Raw genomic sequence first — 24,463 nt, forward strand, 5'->3', positions numbered from 1 at the left:
AGGCACAGTAACGGCCTCTCCCCCCACCCCTCCTTCGCCGCTCCGGCCCCCCCTACCCACAGACCCGCTCCAGGCAGCGCCCGGGGCGGTGGCGGCGGCGGCGGCAGCGGCGGGGTGCGGGCTGAGGGAGCCGGGCCTCGACGCCCCCCTCACCCGCGTACCCCAGGAGCTGTACCTAGTCCAGGAGGGGCTGGGGGTCCCCATGGAGGTGAGAGGCGGGGACACTTGCCCGCCCCCTCAACCCCCAGGCCTGAGGGAGGGACTTGAGGTAACGGGTGGGGATGGTCAGGGTCCAGGGGTGGGGGGAGGCTGGGCTTGGAGGATGGCGACAGGGGAGAGAGGCAGAGAAGCGAGCGAGTCCCCAGACGCGGTTCTTTGAGGGGGCCAGGGCCAAGCAGGAGAGGGCGGGTCGCGGGTGTGGGGCCTCGACGGGCGCCCGAGTCGCGCCTCGGTGCAGGCAGGTGGGGGGGGCGGTGGGTGCCACGACGGGGTCGACCGGGGCCGGGAGGCGCGGCGCGGGGAGCCCAGACGCGCCGGCTGGGGCTGGGGTCGCCGCCTCCACGTCCGGCCGCAGCGGCGCTGAGGCAGTGGCAGGCGGCTGGGGTCTGTCAGGGCCCGGGAGCCGCTGGGCGGCAGGTGGCTGGGGGGAAGAAAGGGGATCCCCAGCCCGAAGCGCGGCCACCCAAGTCACTGGCCGAACGCCGAGACGTGGCAGCCCTCTGGCCGTTTTCGGTCCTGCTTTGCACAGCGTGACGACTTTCTCCCATTTCCTATTCCCGTTTTGTGCAGCCTAAAGTAGCGTTCCGCGGAGGTGCGAATCGCTGCTGGAACCTCAGTGCCGACGCCAGCAGCAGATTAACAGACGTCTTCAACAGTGTGATGTTGACTGGCTCTACGTCCTTCTACGACTGCTACAAATCGCAGGTCCATTAATAAACTCAGCCCTTTGTTAGACGATTTATTCTAAATCAAATTCATTTACCCGAGCTAATTGGCTTCATAGAAATTTAAACCGCTCTCTGTTTAAAGTGCCGTGGCCTGATCCTAGCAGAAACCCCGTGACAACATTTTAAATAGTTTGCAGAATACATACTTTATTTCTAATAATAATAATAATAATAGTAATAATAGGCTCGGCGCCTGTAGCACAGTGGTTAAGGCGCCAGCCACATACACTAAGGCTGGTGGGTTCGAACCCAGCTTGGGCCAGCTAAGCAACAATGACAACTGCAACAGAAAATAGCTGGGCATTGTGGCGGGCGCCTGTAGTCCCAGCTACTTGCGCGGCTGAGGCAAGAGAATTGCTTGAGCCCAAGAGCTGTGACTCTGCGGCACTCTACCCAGGGCGACATAGTGAGACTCTGTCTCAAAAAAAAAAAAAAAAAAAAGAAAGAAAGAAAGAAAAAAATTAATAATAAGTTAAAGAAAAATAAATCAAAGAATTTTTCATTGACTCTTATTTCTACTTTGTCCTCACATGACTCTAGAAACATAAGAAAATACATTTTTATTTAGTAAGACCAAAAAAAAATGTTTTTAGAAAAAATCAGGCAGGCAGTGGCACATGCCTGTAGTCTCAGCTGCAGGAGAGCCTGAGGCAGGAGGATTTCTGGAGCCCAGCTAGGAGTTTGAGTTGCTTTGAGCTATGATCACACCACTGCCCTCATGATGCCCAGGCAACAAAGTAAGACCCTATCTCCAAAAAAGGAAAAAGTAATTTTTTTTCTTTCAAGCATTTATTGCAGGTTTGTTGGCACAAATATACTTTTGACAATTTAAAGGTGAAATTTTCTTTACTCCTTTATTCTCTGGCTTTAACAATGTCTTAAATTATATGCTACCATTTTCCTCACCTAAGACTTTTAGCTTTGTTAATCATATTCAATTAGGTTTAGGTCAGTATAAGTAATTTTCATTTGACATTATTTAATCAGGACATCAATATTGATATTGTTATACTTTGAATTATAACAATATCTTTAAATAAATTATTTAATCTACACTAACCTTGTATAGTATTATGCCCACTCTACAATTGAGATTTTTTTTTTTTTGAGGCAGAGTCTCTCTCTGTGCCCTGGGTAGATTGCTGTGGTGTCCTAGCTCACAGTAATCTCAAACTTCTGGGCCCAAGGGAGCCCCTTGCCTCAGCCTCCCATGTAGCTGGGATGTCAGGCACCTGCCACAACTGCCCAGGTACTTTTTCATTTGTAGTAGAGACAGGGGTCTCACTTTTTTCATGGGGTGGTCTCGAACTCCTGAGCTCAGAGGATCCACCCATTTCAGCCTTGGCCTCCCAGAGTGTTAGGATTATAGGTGTGAGCCATTGTGCTTCACACACACACCCCCCCCTTTTTTCTGAGACAGAGTTTCTATTGCTTAGGTTTAAGTGCCATGGCCTGAGCTTAGCTCACAGCAACCTCCGACTCCTGGGTTCAAATGATCCTCCTGCTTCAGGCACCTGAATAGCTGGGACTATAGACACAAAGGCCCAGCTAATTTTCCTATTTTTAGTAGAGATGGAGGGTCTCACCCTTCTTAGGCTGCTCTTGAACTCCTGAGCCTAGGTGATCCTCCCACCTCGGCCTCCCAGAATACTAGGATTACAGGTTTGAGCCACTGCACCCAGCCAAGATTGAGAAATTGAGGCACAGGAATCTTGATTTGTGTCCTAAATGACAAAGCCCAAGTGGAACCCACATCTTTCCACTACTAAGACCAGAGTTCCACTGCTGTCTACAATGTTTATATCCCTACTAAAATTTATTTGGATTTAATTTCAGCTGGTTGTTTTAAGTCTATCCAGGATATAAGTGATACATTTTGCAGTTATCCTAATTAATATGCCCTAAATATTTGCATATTTTCAGGCTTCCATAAATGTTTAACTAAAAAAGATGCAGCTATTTCAAGTGTAATTATGTTTGACTTCACTACATTACTTCAGTAATTGCTAGTTTTATTTAAGAATACAAGTTACATCAATCATTTAAAAGGATTTGATTTCTATAATTCTAGCACTCCAGGAGACTGAGGCAGGTGCATTGCCTGACCTCAGGAGTTTAAGACCGCCTGAGCAAGAGTGAACTCCCATCTCTACTAAAAATAGAAAAATCAGCCCAGTGTTATAGTGGGTGCCTACAGTCCCAGCTACTCAGGAGGCTGAGGCAAGAGAATTGCTTGAGCCCAAGAATTTGAGCCTGCTGTGAGCTATGATGCCACAGCACTCTACCCAGGGCGACAGAGTGAGACTCTTTCTTGTAAATAAATAAGTTGGCTTGATGCTCACAGCTCAGTGTTTAGGGTGCTGGCCATGTACACTGGGGCTGGTGGGTTCAAACCCAGCCTGGGCTTGCTAAGCAACAATGACAACTGCAACAAAAAAATAGCTAGTGTTGTGGTGGGCGCCTATAGTACCAGCTACTTGGGAGGCTGAGGCAAGAGAATTGCTTGTTGCTGTGAGCTGTGATGCCACAGTACTCTACCGAGGACATAGTAAGACTGTCTCAAAAAATAAAATAAAATAAGTAAAAAAAAAAAGGATTTGATTTCTAATACTCAGCTTATTTTAAAATGTAAAATATACTTGAAAGATTACTCCCCAAATGCATTTACTTTCAAATACTGTTTATTACATAATCTGACAGTGCTCCTTTTGTTTAAGCAACTATTTCAAAGAGATGAATAATTTATGTCACTTTGGATACTTCATACACAAAGAGTTAAAATTGACCTATAATGAAAAGATAAAAGCCTTTGTAAAAGTTGCTGCACTGAGTGTGGCAACAGAAAGGTAGTTTTTATTGGCACTCTCACCACAATCCTCTCTGTGCCTCAGTTTCCTCAACTTGAGAAGTCACCATAATACAAGTTGTAATCAAAAATTATAATGTATAGGTTTTAACCAGAATTTAAACAAATGGTGGTAAAATATTTTAGGATTCTTGAAATGGACGTTTGGAAGGTATTTTATTTTTATTTTTATTATTTATTTTTTTAGAGACAAGAGTCTCACTTTATCACTCTTAGTAGAGTACCATGGCATCACAGATCACAGCAACCTCCAACTCCTGGGCTTAGGTGATTCTCTTGCTTCAGCTTCCCGAGTAGCTGGGACTACAGGTGCCCCCACCATGCCCACTATTTCTTTCTTTTTTTTTTTTTTTTGCAGTTTTTGGCCAGGGCTGGGTTTGAACCCACCACCTCCGGCATATGCAGCCGGTGCCCTACCCCTTTGAGCCACAGGCGCTGTTTGACTGGGGGCCAGGTTTGAACCTGCCACCCTCAGTATGGGGGGGGGCCGGTACCCTACCCACTGAGTGATAGGCCCCACCCTGGAAGGTATTTTTAAATTTTCACATTTTTTGGTATCCTAGAAAATCAGTGTTGAATATATATATATATATATTTTTTTTTTTTTTGAGAGAGAGATATAGTCTTACTATGTCACCCTCGGTAGAGTGCTGTGGTGTCACAGTTCACAGCAGCCTCAAACTCTTGGACTTAAGGGTTTCTCTTCCCTCAGCCTCCCAAGTAGCTGGGACTACAGGCACCCGCCACAATGCTATTTTTTTTTTTTTTTTTGCATTTCTTGGCCGGGGCTGGGTTTGAACCCGCCACCTCTGGTATATGGGGCCGGCACCCTATCCCTTTGAGCCACAGGTGCCGCCCTCACGACGCTATTTTTTTTAATTGCAATTGTCATTGTTGTTTAGCTGGCCTGGGCCTGGTTCAAACCCACCACACTCAGTGCATGTGGTTGGTGCCATAACCACTGTGCTACAGGCACTGAGCTATGTGTTGAATATTTTAAATGTTTTTCAGTGATCATGTCTGAGAAACAAAAATTTAGATATACCTTGAGTAAAGTCTTAAGTAAATTTTGATTAAGAGAATGAAAGCAATTAGAAAATATTTTTAGCCAGAATTATATCTCTTCTGTATTTAGTATAATAAAATACTGTTTCCATTGGGTTTTTATCTAGATATTTATAGTTATTGCATTACAGGTGTTATTTTTTTTTGCAGTTTTTGGTCAGGGCTGGGTTTGAACCTACCACCTCGAGCATATGGGGCTGGCGCCCTACTCCTTTGAACCACAGGTGCCGCCCCATGCATCACAGGTTTTAACAATTCCTTATTTGGAGACTTAAAAATTATGAATCTATACTTTCAGCCTTTTTTTTTTTTTTTGAGACTGAGTCTCACTTTGTTGCCCTCAGTAGAGTGCTATGACATCATAGCTCACAGCAACCTCAAACTCTTAGGCTCAACTGATTCTGTTACCTCAGCCTCACAAGTAGCTGGGACTACAGGCACCTGCCACAACATCCTGCTGTTTTTAGAGACAGGGTCTCACGTGTCTGGAACTCCTGAGCTCAAGCAATCTGCTGGCCTTGGCCTCCCAGAGTGCTAGGATTACAGACCTGGGCCACCTGCCTGTCCACTTTCAGAGTTCCTTTTTTTTTTTTTTTCAGTTTTTAGTCTGACTTGGATTTGAACCTGCACCTCTGGTATATGGAGCTGGCGCCCTACTCCTTTGAGCCACAGGCGCCGCCCAGTTTCAGACTTCTTTAAGGAAGCATTTTCTAGAATAAACAATTTCTACTTAGTTTAATTTTTGTTGTTAAATTCATGCTATTTTAAATTATTTTAGCTATACCTCAACCCCTTTTGGAAAAGGTAGGGTTTTAAAGAATTCATTAAAATCTAAAAATCCAAACTTTTTATTTACTCAATCTTCATTATAGAAGCATTCACCAAAAAAGTGGGAAAAAAGAAAAATATGTAGAATATTTTTCTTCTAATTGTAGTAATGTCTCCAAAATTTCTGAAGAGCTCATAACAGTTTATATATTATGCATTCTTGCAATATCTATTGGAAATAGAGACTAGACTCCTAACTAACAGATACTACGAAAAAGGCCTTTGAGTAAGAATAAGACGACTTTGAGTTTTGGTTTTAGTTTTGGCACATATTGCCTGAGTAACTTGTAGCCTCAATTTCCTTGTTTTTAAAACAAGAGATAATACCTATATCACAAGGTTAACTGAATGATATGTGGAATTTCTTTGAAAATTGTAAAATTCTGTATAAATGTACATTAACTTTTTTCACAGACTGGTGGCACTAAGATAATTTTGTACACAATTTATTTAAAATAACATTGTTAGTATCCACATAGTGTTCATCTATGCAAAAAATTTAAACTACAATATTTATGTAATTATATACCAGGGGTCAGCAACAAGGAGCTAGATCTGCCTAGTGCTTGTTTTTGTAAAATTAGTTTTATTGCAACACAGCCATGCCCATATGTTTATATACTGCATATGGTTACTTAGGTACTAAAACAGCATAGAGTAGTTTCAACACAAACCTTAACAGCCAGCAAAGTCTAAAATGTTTACTTGCTGGCCTTTTCTGGAAAACGTTTGCTAATCCCTGGCATAAAGTAAGCTTAAATCGATAACTCTAGATTTGAATGTAATCCTCTCAACTCTTACACCTGTGTAATTTCCTCTGATTTCTTATTATTTCCCTAATATTCTATAATAAATTAAAATTTTAATATGTCTGATATACAAACATTTCTTAAAAATTTCAGAGTGAAGACAATGTAGACCTAAGGCAGACCTATACTCCACTTTCTTCATCAACAGAATATTCAAGTTCCGTAGATTCGTCACTTTTCTATGCACCATGGTCTACTTATGGAGATGATATTAAACAACCTTCTAATTCTCAGATCAATGTAAAAAACAGGTAAATTAATAAATTAGATTTCTCAGGCTAAATGAGGTATTTTTAAATTAATTACATAAGAACTGAAGTTCATTAGCTCTCTGTTCCCTAGATTCACCTTTTGTGGCATTATAATTTCATGTTTATCAAATGTTTAGGCTAAACTGGGAAGTTATTTGAACATAATTTTTAGGTTATTACTTTTAAAAAATTCATTACAGGGAAACTTAAGTGCATAAATCTTTAGTTTCTCTTTCTGAAGATATTTTATGTTGAGTTACAATTTTTAGATCTATTTTTCATACAACTCTAAGTTTTCAGAAATATTTTCCTTCACAACTACATAACAAACAGGGTTTTATCAAACCTAAGATATTTTAAATTATTTTTCCATTCATTTCCACAAATAATAATCTACTCTATGTCAGATGCTTTCCTATTGGGAAATACCAGAATTAATGAGACAAATATTATCCTTGCCTTTATATTTTTAAAATGATGAGGAAGATGATGATGATGACGACAACATGCACTGCAAGTATAGTGAAGGTTACAAAAGGAAATATGGAATATTATTGGAGCCCATTGCAAAGAGAAGCCTAAGAGGGTGACATCTACCTTTTTCATAATTACATATAAAGGAGCTATTGATAGAAGCTGATGCATCTTTAGTTTAAGTAGCAAATAAGAGTTATTTGGGCTCGATGCCCTTACATAGTGATTACAGCACCAGCCACATATACCAAGGCTGGTGGGTTCGAACCTGGCCTGGGCCAGCTAAACAGCAATGACAACCACAACAAAAAAAAAGCCAGGGGCGGCGCCTGTGGCTCAAAGGACTAGGGCGCGGCCCCATATACTGGAGGTGACAGGTTCAAACCCAGCCTCGGTCAAAAACTGCAAAAAAAAAAAAAATAGCCAGGCGTTGTGGTGGGAGCCTGTAGTCCCAGCTACTTGGGAGGCTGAGGCAAGAGAATCACTTAAGCCCAAGAGTTTGAGGTTGCTGTGGCTGTGACGCCACAGTACTCTACCCAGGTGACACAGTGAGACTCTGTCTCAAAAAAATATAGAGTTATTTGTTAATTTTTTTTTTTAAGAGACAGAGTCTTACTCTATTGCCCAGGCTGGAGTGCTCAACCATAGCTCACTGCAGGCTGGATCTCTTGGACTCAAGCTATCTTCCTGCCTTAGCTTCTGGAGTAGCTGGGTCTATCGGTGCACTCCACCAGGCCCAGTTAATTTTTATTTTTCATAGAGACAGAGTCTCATTATGTTGCCCAAGCTAGTGTTGAACTAGCCTTAAGCAATCCTCCCACCTCAGCCTCCTAAAGTGCTGAGATTACAAGTGTGAACCACCCATGACCAGCTGAATCGTGTTGATTAAAAAATGTTAAAAATTGGGCGGCGCCTGTGGCTCAGTTGGTAAGGCGCTGGCCCCATATACCGAGGGTGGCAGGTTCAAACCCGGCCCCGGCCAAACTGCAACCAAAAAATAGCCGGGCGTTGTGGCAGGCGCCTGTAGTCCCAGCTACTTGGGAGCCTGAGGCAGGCGAATCGCCTAGGCCCAGGAGTTGGAGGTTGCTGTGAGCTGTGTGAGGCCACGGCACTCTACCGAGGGCCATAAAGTGAGACTCTGTCTCTATAAAAAAAAAAAAAAAATGTTAAAAATTTTAAATTCTTGGAAAATTCTCTAAAATAATGATTTTTTGACTATATAATACATAATTCTATGAAAAACAAATATTTTTTAAAATTGATACATGCTCAAACTTTATAGAAATATATATCAAGAAGAGTCAACTTTAACCCTGTTTTCATACTCCCCCAAAACAACTGTGAACAGTTTGTTACATATACATGAATATTGTTCTAGATATAAATACCTTATTAGACAAAAAAGCTTTTATTTTATTTTATTTTTATCTTTTTTTTTTTGAGACAGAGTCTCACTATGTCTGTCACCTTCGGTAGAGTGCTATGGCATCACAGCTCACAGTAACCTCAAACACTTGGGCTTAAGCAATTCTCTTGCTCAGCCTCCCATTTTTTGTTGCAGTTGTCATTATTGTTTAGCAGGCCTGGGCTGGATTCGAACTCACCAGCCTCAGTGTATGTGGCCAGCATCCTAACCACTGAGCTACAGGCGCTGAGCCTAAAAAAGCTTTTATATTGAAACTTTTTTTTTATATTGAATCTTTATGAAGTAACATGATATAGGCAAAAAAGTACTGGACTTATAGGCAGTTTGGCAAGTGTATAGTAATTGGGCAAGTCATATATCCTTATTTTTTTTTATTTATTTTTTTTTGTAGAGACAGAGTTTCACTTTATGGCCCTCGGTAGAGTGCTATGGCATCACACAGCTCACAGCAACCTCCAACTCCTGGGCTTACGCGATTCTCTTGCCTCAGCCTCCCAAGTAGCTGGGACTACAGGCGCCCGCCACAACGCCCAGCTACTTTTTTTTTGGTTGCAGTTCAGCCGGGGCCTGGTTTGAACCTGCCACCCTCGGTATATGGGGCTGGCCCATATATCCTTATTAAATACAATTTTCTTAATGTCTCAAGAGATCATTTGTTTATCCCACAGCTAATAACCATAATTATTAATGTTTACTCTTGCAATGTTATGATAATCAATTAAATATTTGAGTGTTATGCAAATATAAGGACTTTTTCTCTAAAATACTCCTAATACTATGAAATGTTGGAAATAGAATATGAAAAAACAAGGAAGTTATAATTCAGAACAGCGTACAAATAAACATCCCACATCTGAAAACCTGAAATCTAAAATGCTAAAATCTGAAACTTTTTGAGTGCTGATATGATGCTCAAAGACAATGCCTATTGGCCGGGCACAGTAGCTCATGCCTGTAATCCTAGGACTTTGGGAGGCCGAGGCAGATGGATTGCCTGAGCTTACAGGTTCAAGACCAGCCTGAGCCAGAGTGAGACTCCATCTCTAAAAATAGCTGGGCATTGTGGCTTGTGCCTGTAGTCCCAGCTGCTTGGGAGGCTGAGGCAAGAGGATCACTTGAGCCCAAGAGTTTGAGGTTGCTGTGAGCTATGACACCATGGTGAAAGCGAGACTCTGTCTCCAAAAAAAAAGACAATGCTCATTGGAACATCGGAGGATTACAGATTTTGGAATAGGAATGCTCAGCCAATGAGTATATAACACATATATTCTAAAATCTAAAAAATCCAAAATCCAAAACTCTTCTGGTCCCAAGATTTCAACCTGTATTACTTCTAGGAAGAAATTGCACGTGCTTATGGATTTTACATTTTGTATTTAGACGGTATCGGTAATTAGATGGATTTTGGGGTACATGGAACTCTATCTAGTCACTGCCTTAGAAAGGATTTAGGAATAGCCCGAAGTCTGTTATAGTTAAGGGATAACTGGAAAATTACTGTGGTTTCTATGATGACAATATCACATTTTGCTTTTTTTATTCAGTATTTAGAATAAAGAGTCACAAAAAATAGAGCATCGGGTTCATATGGTTTTCAAATTACAAATAAACTGAGCAAGTATTGGTGGATTAGGCATGCTTTCAGGAGCAGACATATATCAGATATATGTCTGATATCATAAGTGAGAATTTATATGTTGGTCACTTAAAATGAATAGCATATATTGTAGAGAAGTAAGAGGTAAACATATATTGTGCATCAGACATAGGATTTTAAATGAGGGAGAAACATTTTATGTCAGATACACATCATGCTAAAGTAGAAAATATTCTTGAGTTCTTGTCCCCTCTTTATTTGAAATGATGGTGTAGATTCATCATTTCAAATTTTTTTTAATTTTTATTTTTGTAACTGTTTTGAAAACAAGATTCAGTCCAAATATTTTGTAGAAAAAAATAGTAGAATAAGTCTAGAAAGATAAATCAATATATTATACTTCAGCATGAATGAAATAGTTTACATGTGATACTCATTTATTTTTAGGATTCAAACTGAAAGAAATGACTATGGCAGTGAAACAGACTTATATGGACTAGTGTCTAACATTTTGGAAGAACAAGATAAGTCACAGCCATATTTTGCTGAAGGGTTAGTATATTATGTAAGCTATATAGCATATTATAAATTTTTAAATTTATATGTTAGAATACCCTATTAACTTTTGTTTTCACTTAGTAGTGGATTGTCTGACGGTAGACATCTTAATTCAAATATTTGTGTCTAGGAGTCTTGATTTGATGAAGTATTTGCCATACAATTGAAGATTCAATCTAAGGTTTTATTTACTTAAGAACTTTAATTTGAAAAATTACTCTTGGCTGGGTCTAGTGGCTCACGCTTATAATCCTTGCACTCTGGGAGGCTAAGGCCAGAGGGTCCCTTGAGGTCAGGAGTTCAAGACCAGCCTGAGCAAGAGTGACCCCTATCTCTACTAAAAACAGAAAAATTAGCTGGGCATACTGGAAGGTCCCTGTAGTCCCAACTACTTGGGAGGCTGAGGCAGGAGGCTTGCTTGAACCTAGGAGTTTGAGGTTGCTGTGAGCCAGGCTGAGGCCATGGCACTCTATTTTGGGCAATAGAGCAAGACTACATCTCAAAAAAAGAAAAAATTACTCTTACAGAATTCAGAACTATTTCCCTTGAGTTCATGAGCTAAAGTTTAGCTTAAAGAATATAGCTTCCAGGGCGGCGCCTGTGGCTCAGTGGGTAGGGCGCCGGCCCCATATGCCGAGGGTAGCGGGTTCAAAACCAGCCTCGGCCAAACTGCAACAACAACAAAAAATAGCCGGGCGTTGTGGCGGGCGTCTGTAGTCCCAGCTACTTGGGAGGCTGAGTCAAGAGAATCGCCTAAGCCCAAGGATTTGGAGGTTGCTCTGAGCTGTGTGACGCCACGGCACTCTACCAAGGGCAATAAGGTGAGACTCTGTCTCTACAAAAAAAAAAAAAAGAATATAACTTCCAAGTAGCTTTTATACATAGATCACAAAAAGTAAAATTACTGCTATGCATTAATACATATGAATTTTATTCATGTGGTAGAATTTTTTTTAATGTTTTATTTGAATGTGGAAGCCATATTATCCAAATGCCCAATTTCATAAATATGGAAGTATGCAGCATACATGTAACCAATTAAAATATTTTAATTTCAAAAATAGTTTAAATGGGGCGGCGCCTGTAGCTCATTGAGTAGGGCGCTGGCCCCATATGCCGAGGGTTTAAGCCCGAGGCTGGGTTTAAGCCCAGCCCCGGCCAAACTGCAACAAAGAAATATCTGGGCGTTGTGGCAGGTGCCTGTAGTCCCAGCTGCTCGGGAGGCTGAGGCAAGAGAATCGCGTAAGCCCAAGATTTGGAGGTTGCTGTGAGCCATGTGACATCATGGCACTCTACCGAGGGCAGTAAAGCAAGACTCTGTCTCTACAAAAAAACAAAAAAAATAGTTTAAATGGCCAAGCGCAGTGGTTCACACCTATAATCCTAGCACTTATGAAGGCTGAGATAGTGGATTGCTTGAGCTCACAAGTTCAAGACCAGCCTGAGCAAGAGTGAGACCCCATCTCTACTAAAAATACAAAAACTGGCCAGGCATCATAGTAGGCACCTTAGTAGCAGCTACTTGGGAGGCTGAGGCAAGAGTATTGTTTGAGTCCAAGAGACTGAGGTTGCTGTTAGCTATGATGCTTTTATGCAATAACCTAGTCAAAGGAAAAACTTGTAGATAAATAATAATTCATCTAAGATCATGAAGTCACCAGCCTCACACCTTAGTTAATGCCTCTTGGGAAAGTACAATGAAGACATATTAAGATTAAAATGCATATTTGTATAGTATATATCACATTTCATATGCTAGAGAATTATTTAGAGGTAATGGTAGCTTATAAAGCAGGGTTGAAAAAGATTAGAGAAGACCTAGTTGGGGCAACTAAATGTTTTTCAAAAATGTTTCCTACCTTCTCCACTGAGTAAATAGTCTTTTTAAAACCCAAGTTGTAATTAAATATATTTACTTGTTTTAGGACCTGCTCCTCCAATTTAAAGTCAGTTTGGCCAGTGAACACAAGCAGATTTGCAGATCACCATGACCTTTTAACAGAAACCAAAAGGCCAATAGATACAACCATCTCTCAGCAAGCTTTTTATAGTGGTGAACCTGTGTCAGCAGTGGAAAAGCAATACCTGCATAATAGTAATCTCACACCACAACAAAAAGTAGATGAACTTTATCATGGATTTACTGGTTTAGACCTTGAAGAACAATGGATGTACCCCTCACGAAGTGATCATTCTAACTGTTACAATATTCAGACAAATGATACAGCTAAGACAACATTCCAAGAATATCCATTTATCAAAAACTGTTTTACACCACAAACTGGTCTGTCTGACATTATAAAAGAATCAGGAGTTGATAATTACTCTTACGGAAGAGAGAAAGTATGTGCTAAAGGTCTTGAAGCACCATTACAGCAAAAAAGGGCAGAGATATTTCTTTCCCAGTTTAATAGATACAATGAAAATGCAGATTATTGTAGGTACCCAGAATACGCTCATCCTAGTAAGGCTAAGCTTAATAAATGTTCAAATTTTAGTGTCCAAGATAGTAAAAAATTAGCCAATGGCATACCTGAAACACCAACTGTAGAAGCAGACACCTACACAAAGTTATTTCAGGTTAAACCAGCAAATCAGAAAAAAATGGAGGAGACAATCCCGGACCAGCAGAACTTCACATTTCCAAAAACTATGCCACATCTGACAGAAAAACAGTTTGCAAAGGAAGCAGCATTCACTGCTGATTTTGGCTTAAAATCAGAATATGGACTAAAACCTCACACAGCTTGTCCAGCTAATAATGATTTTGCTAATGTCACAGAAAAGCAACAGTTTGCTAAGCCTGATCCCCCAAATTCTGAGTATTTTAAATCAGTGAATTTATTATCCAACTCAGCAACATCTTCAGGAGGTATTAATTTAAACAGACCAACTTGGATGAATGTTCAAACAAAAAATAACACTCCTATTCCTTATCGAAATCAAGGTAACTTGATGAAATTAAACAGTCATTTAAGTGCAGCTTCAAAAGGTTCTAACCACTCTTCAGATTTCCCCCAACTATCATCCCCAAGTTTAACCCCAAATAGCAATTTATTTCAGAAATATTGCCAAGAAAACCCTTCAGCATTTTCTAGTTTCGATTTTAGTTACAATGGTGCAGAAAGAATTCAATCTGTCAATCACATGGAAGGACTGACAAAAACTGGAGAAGAAAATCTCTTTGAATCGGTTACTGATAAAAAAATAAAGCAGCCAAATGGATTTTGTGATAACTATTCAGCTCAGCAGTATGGGATCATTGAAAATGTAAACAAACATAATTTTCAAGCCAAGCCCCAGAGTGGACATTATGATCCTGAGGAAGGTCCAAAGCATTTAGATGGCTTATCTCAAAATACATATCAAGATCTGTTGGAGTCACAGGGTCATTTTAATAGCCACAGACAGGGAAGTGGAGACAACAATATTAATAGCCGTGTGAATCGCACACAGGCGTCATGCTTTTCTAATAATTTTATGATGGGAGATTTAAGGCATAATCAAGGTTTTCAACAACTTGGTTCAAATGGGTTTCCCCTAAGATCCACCCACCCATTTGGCCATTCAGTTGTTCCACTGTTGGATTCCTACGATTTGTTTTCTTATGATGACTTGAGCCATTTATACCCTTATTTTAATGATATGATGTATGGTGATAATTCCTTTTCTGGTTTCGTGCCAACTTTTGGATTTCAAAGACCAATTAAAACCCGTAGTGGACCAGCCAGTGAACTTCATATTCGTCTAGAAGAGTGCTATGAACAATGGCGAGCATTAGAAAAGGAGAGAAAAAAGGTAATACAAAGTTAACCATTTAGGAGTAATTTAGTATGTTCCTTCCGCCTGTCTTCATTTTGTTTACTTTAGTATAGTTTAAGAATACTTGCCTAATTTCAAGCTGAACTCTGTAAGAGTATTTGTCAAATTCTTTACTATAAGGAATTAAGCAGGTTACTTAAAGACTAAAATGCTTAAGATTTTAAAAGAATTGTTACTTATATTTTAATTTTTAAAATTTTGCTTATTTCAGAATGTTACAAGGGTACAAATGTTTTGGTTACATGCATTACTTTTATATAGTTTGAGTCAGGAATATTATTTTATTATTATTGTTTGGGATTCATTGAGAGTACAAAGAATTAGGTCACACTGATTGCATTTGTTATGTTCCACTCCCAAAAGGTGTGCCATACGCTGTGACCCTCCATCTCCCACCCTCTTCCCCTCTCCCTGCTACCTCATTCCCCACCTCACCCTTTGTATTAGCTCATCTACTGCATTCATATTAGATTTGAGTACACTGGATTCTTGCTTCTCCATTCTTGTAATGCTTGACCGAGAAGAATATGTTCCATCTCCATCCAGGTTAATACAAAAGATGTAAAGTCTCCATATTTTTTAGTGCCTGAATAGTATTCCATGGTATACATTTACTACAGCTTGTTAATCCATTCCTGGGTCGGTGGCAGCTCCCATAACTCAGTGGGTAGGGCGCTGACCACATACATCAAGTCTGGCGGGTTCAAACCTGGCCCGACCCTGCTAAACACCAATAACAACTGCAACAACAGCAACAAAAAATAGATGGGTGTTGAGGCGGGTGTCTGTAGTCCCAGCTACTTGAGAGGCTGAGGGAAGAGAATCGCTTAAGCTCAAGAGTTTGAGGTTGCTGTGAGCTGTGACATCATGGCACTCTACCCAGGGTGACAGCTTGAGACTCTGTCTCCAAAAAAAAAACAACAAAAGAATATTCTAATTTTTAAAGTTTGTTTTATATATAAAGTAGATTTTTTCCCGCTTAATGGTTAAAAATTTATTTCTTTGAATTTCTTTAGTATTAAATTGTTGGAGGACTCAGGTATTTTATATTTATTAAGTATGATAGAAAAATACTGTGGTACTGGGGTTTACATTTGTTGCCTTTTAATACCAAAACAGAATTTTTATTAAAGGGGCAATTTTCTATTTATTTCTTAGGCTTATGAAAACTATTATTCATGTTTAAATCATATTTAGAAAATTCAGCATCTAAGAGTTATATATATATGTATGTGTGTATATATATATATATATATTTTTTTTTTTTACAGACTGAATTAGCCCTCGCCAAGAATTATCCAGGAAAAAAAGTATCTAGTACTAACAACACTCCAATTCCAAGGCTGACCTCCAACCCATCTAGAGTTGATCGCTTAATTGTGGATGAACTTCGAGAACAAGCCAGAGTAAGCTATAAAAATATCCCATAGAGGATTTTTTAATTTCTTGATAACATTTTTAAACATTTCAACAAGTTAGAGCTCTGAAGGATTTTATGATCACATTTATGTGTAATTCTCTGAAATACATTCTTTCCCATGTTTGGTCCTAAAACTATAATTAATATTTAGGAAAGGGCCGGGCGAGGTGGCTCATGCCTGTAATCCTAGCTGAGATGGGTGGATTGCCTGAACTCACAAGTTCCAGACCAGCCTGAGCAAGAGCAAGACCCCGTCTCTAAAAGAAGCTGGGCGTTGTGGGTGCCTACAATCCCAGCTACTTAGGAGGCTGAGGCAAGAGAATCACTTGAGCCAAGAGTTTGAGGTTTTGTGAGCTGTGATTCCACACACTCTACAGAGGGCAACAAAGTGAGACTATCTAAAAAAAAAATTTAAGAAAGGGAAAATAGCCCCACTCATCATTTAAAAAGTATTTTTAGTAATTTAAGTGGTTCCTTTTCAAACCGAAATCGGCAATGGAGCTAATCCTCAACTGAAAGAATATTTTTAAAAGCAAAAACCATTTTATTTATAGGGAAAGTCCCGTTTCTTAGTCACAAACATTTGTTTTCTAGCTTGATGAACAAGCTGTGGTTTTATATAAGCTGATAAATTAAAAAGGAATTGCTATATTTAATTTTCTTACCTCTATTTTTGAGTTATTCAATAAACGAAGTATATCTACACATTAAATATTGATAAACTGAAGGGGGTAGGTATGGTAATTTTATAAAACACCTTTATTTTGGAGACGTAGTATATCACTTCAAATCAAATGTTGTAAAGAATCCTGAAGTTAAGCCATTATGTAATTTAATGAATAGTATTCCTGTTATCTCCTCTGTAATTTCAGAATTTTCTAATTAATTTTTAAATAGAGTGGGTACTCTTTTTCTTTTTTGAAATTCGTCTTTTAAAAACTTTGGGTGGCGCCTGCAGTTCAATGAGTAGGGCGCCAGTCCAATATACCAAGGGTGGTGGGTTCGAACCCAGCCCCTGCTAAACCGCAACAAAAAAATAGCCAGGTGTTGTGGCAGGCGCCTGTAGTCCCAGCTACTCAGGAAGCTGAGGCAAGAGAATCGCCTAAGCCCAAGAGCTGGAGGTTGCTGTGAGCTGTGATGACACCGCACTCTACTGAGGGCGACAAAGTGAGACTCTGTCTCTAAAAAATAAATAAATAAATAAATAAAAAATAAAAATAAATAAAAACTTACACTGTTTTCCAAATAAAATTTGATAAAGATTCTTGGAAAAAAGCATGCAGCACAACATTACCTCTATGACTGGATAAAAGCCATTTAGAAAATAGAAAAATCAGTATAACAATTGAGTCTGCTTTATTGAACATCCATTTCTTTCTTTTCAATGTTATCTTTAAAATATACATATGAACTACTTCCATGAAAAAAGATTGATTTTACCTAGTTTTCAGCTTTGGTCAGTTGAAATTCTACTATCAAATTTGTAAATTTATACAATGGAATTTATCCATGGTATAGTTAGATACTAACATGGGTACACCTAGATGTTATGTTAATAAAAACTTTAGTCTTATTATTTTTAAAAAACTTAAAATTCCGGGCGGCGCCTGTGGCTCAGTCGGTAAGGCGCCGGCCCCATGTACCGAGGGTGGCGGGTTCAAACCCGGCATACCGAGGGTGGCGGGTTCAAACCCGGCCTGGCCAAACTGCAAAAAAAAACAAAAAATAGCCGGGCGTTGTGGCGGGCTCCTGTAGTCCCAGCTACTTGGGAGGCTGAGGCAAGAGAATCGCTTAAGCCCATGAGTTGGAGGTTGCTGTGAGCTGTGTGAGGCCACGGCACTCTACCGAGGGCCATAAAGTGAGACTCTGTCTCTACAAAAAAAAAAAAAAAACAACAAAAAAACTTAAAATACCTTTATTTAAGTAATACATTACTATTAAATGCAGGGATCACATACTGTGGATATTAATATACAGTGTCCTAAAAGTTGTCCCTAAAACCACCATATATTGGGAAAATGTAACTAAATGTACATTTACAAAATTTTCCAAAATATTTACAAAATATTCCCTACGTGTTGGGCACCCTTTGTAAAATTTTGTAATGAATATTTGTAAATAAAGGTGTATTTAGCTACAGATTTCCCATTTTCCCTATGTTGGTGACTTTAGGGACAATGTTTGAGATATCCTATATTTTCTCAAGTTTTGCTTATGTTTTACATTTAGAAGGATATGTGTATAGTTGTTTAATCATTTTATGTACATTTAGCAATATTATTTCAATAATATAGAGAATAAAAATATTTACTATTTTCAAGTTTGCTAGTTTTGTAGAATTATGAAAAACTTCAAAAAAATGTTTATTAAAAATCATCTGTGCAAATTTGTTTACTCTTATTTACTCAAAATGATTGTCTTATTTAAAAAAAACATAATTAGTATTTTCTTGGAGGTTTTGTAAGTGTTTTATTTTCCCCTCAAGGGTCTGGCTGGTGTGCAGCTGAAAGGAAAATATTTAACGCCTGGAATAGACTTATTCCAAAGAAACTTGATGTGAGTGTGAGGTTAGAGAGGCATTCATTTCATTGGCTTTAGTTTCTTAGTTGAGAGGTTTTGTCCCTACATTCTCCCATCACCAAACACCAAGTTCTAATGTTAAATCATTTTGCTTCAAAATGTAGTTATTGTAGTACTTGATTTTTAAATCCTAGTTATTCAAAAAGTTCTCTTTCCATACAGTTTCCAAGTTTAGATTTTGAAACAAGTCAGGCATATGAAACATATTTCCCCTACTGGACTAATTTATCTAGTGCCCTTTTTTTAAAACTTCATTAACCAGAAGATTTAGACATTTCCTGGCTTGGAACCCATAGCTCAGCAATTAGGGTGCTGGCCACATACACCGAGTCTGGCGGGTTCGAACCCGGCCTGGGCCTGCTAAAACAGCAATGACAATTACAGCAAAAAAATAGCTGGGCGTAATTCTCACGTGGCGCCTGCTGAGGTATCTTGCTGCTGTTGCTTTTCTGTCTGCTGTTGTTTGCACAGCCAGCACGAAGAGACCAAAGTTAAAGAAAGCAAGTAAACACATGATCTGCCACAAGTGGTATAAAATCCAAAAAAAGGTTCGAGAGCATCATCGAAAATTGAGAAAGGAGGCTAAAAAACGGGGTCACAAGAAGCCTAGGAAAGACCCAAGAGTTCCAAACAGTGCTCCCTTTAAGGAGGCACTTCTCCATGAAGCTGAGCTAAAGAAACAGTAGCTTGAAGAACTGAAACAGCAGCAGAAACTTGACAGCAAAAAGAACAAGAAAAGAAAACTTGAAAATAATCCTGATGTTAAGCCATCTAATGTGGAACCCGTGAAAGAGGAATCTGGACATTGCAAAACTAAGAACAAAGCTAATTTGGGTAAACAGAATTCAAAGAAGTTGTATTGTCAAGAACTTAAAAAGGTAAAGTTCAAGTTGTAGTTGAGCCCTTCACCCAGAGGAGTGTATTGAACACCCTCACATTGTGTACATTAGGTGATTGAAGCCTCAGATGTTGTGTTAGAGGTGTTGGATGCCAGAGATCCTCTTGGTTGCAGGTGTCCTCCGGTAGAAGAGCCCATTGTTTAGAGCGGACAGTAAAAGCTGGTACTTGTATTAAATAAATCAGGTCTAGTACCAAAGGAAAATTTGGAGAGCTGGCTAAATTATTTGAAGAAAGAATTGCCAACAGTGGTGTTCAGAGCCTCAACACATCTGAGGGACAAAGGAAAGATAACCAAGGTAAAGAAGAAAGCTGCTCCATTCCAAAGTAAAGTCTGCTTTGGGAAAAAGGTGCTTTGGAAACTTCGTGGAGGTTTTCAGGAAACTTACGGCAAAGCCATTCAGGTTGGAGTAATTGGCTTCCCAAATGTGGGGAAAAGCAGCATCATCAATAGTTTAAAACAAGAACAGATATGTAATGTCGGCTTATCCATGGGACTTACAAGGAGCATGCAAGTTGTTCCCTGGGACAAGCATATCACAATCATGGACAGCCAATGCTTCTTTGTATCGCCACTTAACTCCTCCACTGCACTTGCTCTGCGAAGCCCAGCAAGTATTGAAGTGATAAAACCAATGGAGGCTGCTAGTGCCATCCTGTCCTAGGCTGATACTCGACAGGTAGTACTGAAATGTACTGTCCCTGACTTTAAGAATCCTCTGGAATTTTTTGCTAAGTTTGCTCAAAGAAGAGGTCTGTACCAGAAAGGTAGAAGCCCAAATATTGAAGGTGCTGCCAAAGTACTGTGGTCTGAGTGGACAGGTGCCTCATTAGGTTACTATTGCCATACTCCTACATTCTGGACTCCTCCGCATTTTAATGAGAGTATTGTGGCAGACATGAAATGTGGTTTAAATCTGGAAGAACTGGAAACAATACACATACCATAAAAGCTATCAGGGGCCCTCCTTTGGCCAATAGTATCCTTTTCCAGTCTTTGGGTATGACAAATGGAATAATAAAAGAAAAGGACATATGTGAAGAATTGCCAAAACAGAAAGAGAGGAAGCAGGAGGAGAGAGAGAATGATGAAGATGTTTACAGTGACCAGGAAATTGTTGATCAAGAATTGTTTAAAGCTGAAGAAAAGACCTCAGATACATCCCCTGCAGAAGAGACATGGGAAGAACTGCCTGAGGAGTCTATAGCAGGCAAACAGTCTCCAAGATCTTTTATCTTTGATAAAGTGATTCAAGAGGATAAAGCTTATGACTTCAGTACAGACTATGTGTAAAAATGTCCTTTTATGAGAGGTTATAACATTGTAAGTAGATTGCTAAATGTGTGTATAATGTGCATTTGGTATGGTGTGACATAAGCTATGTAAATTTTGTGAGTGTTATATACATTAAATTAGGAATATCGATTCAAAAAAAAATAGCTGGGTGTTGTGGCAGGCGCCTGTAGTCCCAGCTACTTGGGGGGCTGAGGCAAAAGAATCGCTTAAGCCTGAGAGTTGAAGGTTGTTGTAAGCTGTGATACTATAGTACTCTACCCAGGGTGACATAGTGAGACTCTGTCTCAAAAAAAAAGAAAAAAAAATTAGACATTTCCTAATTTTCCTTAGCAGTTTTGACAGGATTCATTTCATATTATTTCAATGTACATTTAAATGAATATTTTCTGTATTATGGATTCTTTATTAAAACTATCACTAGTCAATACTTTTATCTGAATATTTCTGATTTCCAAAAGGAAAACATCAGAGGCCTAGAAAAATTAAGGACTTATTGAGGTCAGGATTAATCAACCTAATACTTTTCCTTTTTAGGTGCCCTGGTGTCAGAGCTCACACCAAATATTTTCCTTTAGATTAAGGTACCTCCTAACAATGCTCTATTGCATGCTAGTGTCTTATTTGCCAGAAACAGGGTCAGATATCAGATCTTATATTTGTACTGTCAGTAACACGGAAATATTTGGATGATTAACATCTTTATTGTTGCTTGCTCTCAGTAGTCAACTACTGAAAATTTTCAGAATGAACATGTTTGAGTAGGTATAAAAGACCAACTTTCCATTTTTGTTTCCATTTTTGTTTGTCAGGACACAGTAAGCATTTGTTTATTTATTGAATGAATATTATTGCTCTCATCTCTATTCTATTTCACTGAAGATTTGTTTTTACTTAAGTTATACTTTCGGCCAGGCACAGTGACTCACACCTGTAATCCTAGCACTCTGGGAGGCCGAGGTGGGTGGATTGCTTGAGCCCAGGAGTTGGAGGTTACTGTGAGCTATGATGATGCCATGGCACTCTATCCGGGCGACAGAGTGAGACTGTCTCAAAAAAAAAAAAAAAAGAAGTTTATGTCAGCACAATGTGTATAGTTACATGCCTTTCAAAATTTAAAATATTTCCCACAGGTTGTGACTTTACTGGGCAAAATGGAACGTCTTCGAAGCTCTCCCCTTCATGCCAATATCTCTACTGCTCTTGATAGACACCTGGAGTCCATTCACATTGTACAGTCACGTAGAAAGGATGAAATTGTTAATGCTTCAAATCGGCAAAGGCAAGGAGTTCCTAGATGCCAAGATGACAGAGGTACAAATATTAATGCATATTCTTTTGATAAGGCAATGTGATAATTTGAATAATAAAAATCAGATTCTGAGGTTAATAGTTGTATTTCTAAAATTAATACTTATCTAAAAAATAAATTGGTAAGTGATCTCTACATTTTTCACTCCAAAATTACTTTGATCTATTTTGTTAATTTTACCTATTTAATTATAATGAGTAAAATGTGTCTTAATGAAACACCGTGTGTGTTCTACCCAAAGCATAGTCATTGTCATATAAGTCAGAAATGAAGTATCAATACTTCCAATTATTTTAAAAATAAAGTACTTTGGGGGCCAGGCATGGTAACTCATACCTGTAATTCTAGCACTCTGGGAGGCCGAGGCAGGTGGATTGTCTGAGCTCATGGGTTCGAGACCAACCTGAGCAAGAACAAGAGCAAGACCCTGTCTCTAAAAATAGCCGGGCATTGTGGTGGGTGCCTGTAGCCCTAGCTACTTGGGAAGCTGAGGTGAGAGAATCGCTTGAGCCCAGGAGTTTGAGGTTGCTGTGAGCTCTGACGCCAGGGCACTCTACCAAGGGTAACAAAATGAGACACTATCTCAAAAAATAATGTTTTAAGCCTGGGCAATACAGGAAAACCTTGACTCTACAAAACAAAATTTAAAATTTAGCCAGACATGATGGCATATGCCTGTCTTCCCTGCTACTTAGAAGGCTCAGGATGATCACTTGAGCCTAATTTGTGGCTGCAGTGACCTATGACCATGCCACTGTGGCACTCCAGTTTGGATGGCAGATTGAGACCCTGTCTAAATAATAATAATAATAATAATAATGTTTTATTATCTAGTAGCAACAGCAATAGTCTTTGTAAGAGTTAAAGGATATCAAATGGCATCTAATATGAAATGACCCTCAATTTTTTTTTTTATTTTATATTTTTTATTTTTTATTGTCGGGGATTCATTGAGGGTACAATAAGCCAGGTTACACTGATTCCCTCAATTTTTTTTTACAGATGTTTTTGCCCTTGCTTCAGCAATTAAAGAGATGTGTGTGGCAACTCGGAAAGCACGGACTACCCTGTGGTGTGCACTACAGATGACCTTGCCAAAAACGGCCACTATGACTGGCCAAGCTGATGTGGAAAAGGCATTACAGGATATAGTAAACTGTGAAGATAAAGTCCAAGAAAGCATAAATAGTAGCAATCCAATGAACCAGAAAGCTGAAACAAATAAACATTAAGGAAATGGCAGCAGAAAGAAGAATAAAAAGCTGATAAGTAAATATATCAAGACATGCTAAAAATTTTTAATGAACTTGTCAAACTTTCAGTATCTTAATTTTCTTTCAGATTTAAAGTTAATAGCTTAATGAAGTCTAACTTCTATTTAAAAATCTTCTATTCGAAATGAATCAGATATAGTTTAAAGTGAACTCAGTGGTGAAGTTGACTACTCTAGGAGTTCTGAGTAGTTAAAGATAACAAGTTTGTTGAAGTAAATTAAATATTTCCTAACAGCTAAAATATTGCTTTAGACCCATTCTGCAGTGCAGGTAAATGCAAATGTGAAGTTCTTCTAGGAGATCAGTTTCATTTAGGTCTGCCTTAGTAAGTAGAATTCCAAATAATGAATCTAAGTGACTGTAACCCAATTATGGCTACAGTCTAGTAACCAAGCCAAGTTTTGATTGTGATATCAAAGTGTTTTCCTTATAAAACTGGATAATACCTAGGAAACAAAGGAAAATAAGGATAAACCCAATATTCATGTAAAAATTTAATATTTAAAATACTACCATATTTATAAATTTGAAATCTTAGTGCCTAAGTATATGGAGGGAAATGCATCTGATTCTCCTAAATTAGTGATAGAAGTACCAGTGTAACCATGCAAGTTACTGAATATAAAACCTGTTCAAATCATTTGTGTATATTCTTTAAAATTTAATTATACTATCAATTATTAAATATTTCCAATTTTAAAGTATTTAAATTGAATCAAAATATTTCCTTTATCTTGATCTTTTAGACTTGATGCACAGTAACTAAAATAATGACTATTGTTTTAATACCCTTAGTTTGCTGCCTTTTATGAGGGTATCACGAAGTTCTAAAATGTATTTTTTTAAGGTTAATATTTAACTAGTTTAGTTTGTAATTGGTTAGTGTATATTTTGTGTAGTTGTGTTCATTAGTTTGCTTCTGTATTTTTTTAAAAAGAGCTCTTGAAAGCTTGGCTTTTTTCTGTTTATCATCACTTAATATCTTTGTATGGAACCCAAGTAATTTATTCATTGATATGAAATGTTGGTATTATGTGACTCAG

The 24,463-nt window shown here is 38.7% G+C and overlaps 1 protein-coding gene and 1 pseudogene across 2 annotated transcripts; both read left to right on the forward strand.

Moving 5' to 3' along the window:
- Positions 1 to 202: 202 nt before the first annotated feature.
- On the forward strand, positions 203 to 23,655 carry MEIOC (meiosis specific with coiled-coil domain). The gene is made up of 8 exons (XM_053570297.1): positions 203 to 268; positions 790 to 924; positions 6,609 to 6,766; positions 10,711 to 10,815; positions 12,747 to 14,619; positions 15,915 to 16,049; positions 21,968 to 22,148; positions 23,149 to 23,655. The coding sequence occupies exons 1-8, from the start codon at positions 203 to 205 to the stop codon at positions 23,376 to 23,378; spliced, it is 2,883 nt and encodes a 960-aa protein (XP_053426272.1). The 3' UTR covers positions 23,379 to 23,655.
- LOC128570797 (guanine nucleotide-binding protein-like 3) lies at positions 19,072 to 20,861 on the forward strand (annotated as a pseudogene). The gene is made up of 2 exons (XR_008375638.1): positions 19,072 to 19,521; positions 19,594 to 20,861. The product of XR_008375638.1 is annotated as a guanine nucleotide-binding protein-like 3 (transcript).
- Positions 23,656 to 24,463: the final 808 nt, after the last annotated feature.

Source organism: Nycticebus coucang, chromosome 18 (genome assembly GCF_027406575.1).
Source record: "Nycticebus coucang isolate mNycCou1 chromosome 18, mNycCou1.pri, whole genome shotgun sequence".
Classification (NCBI taxonomy): domain Eukaryota; kingdom Metazoa; phylum Chordata; class Mammalia; order Primates; family Lorisidae; genus Nycticebus; species Nycticebus coucang.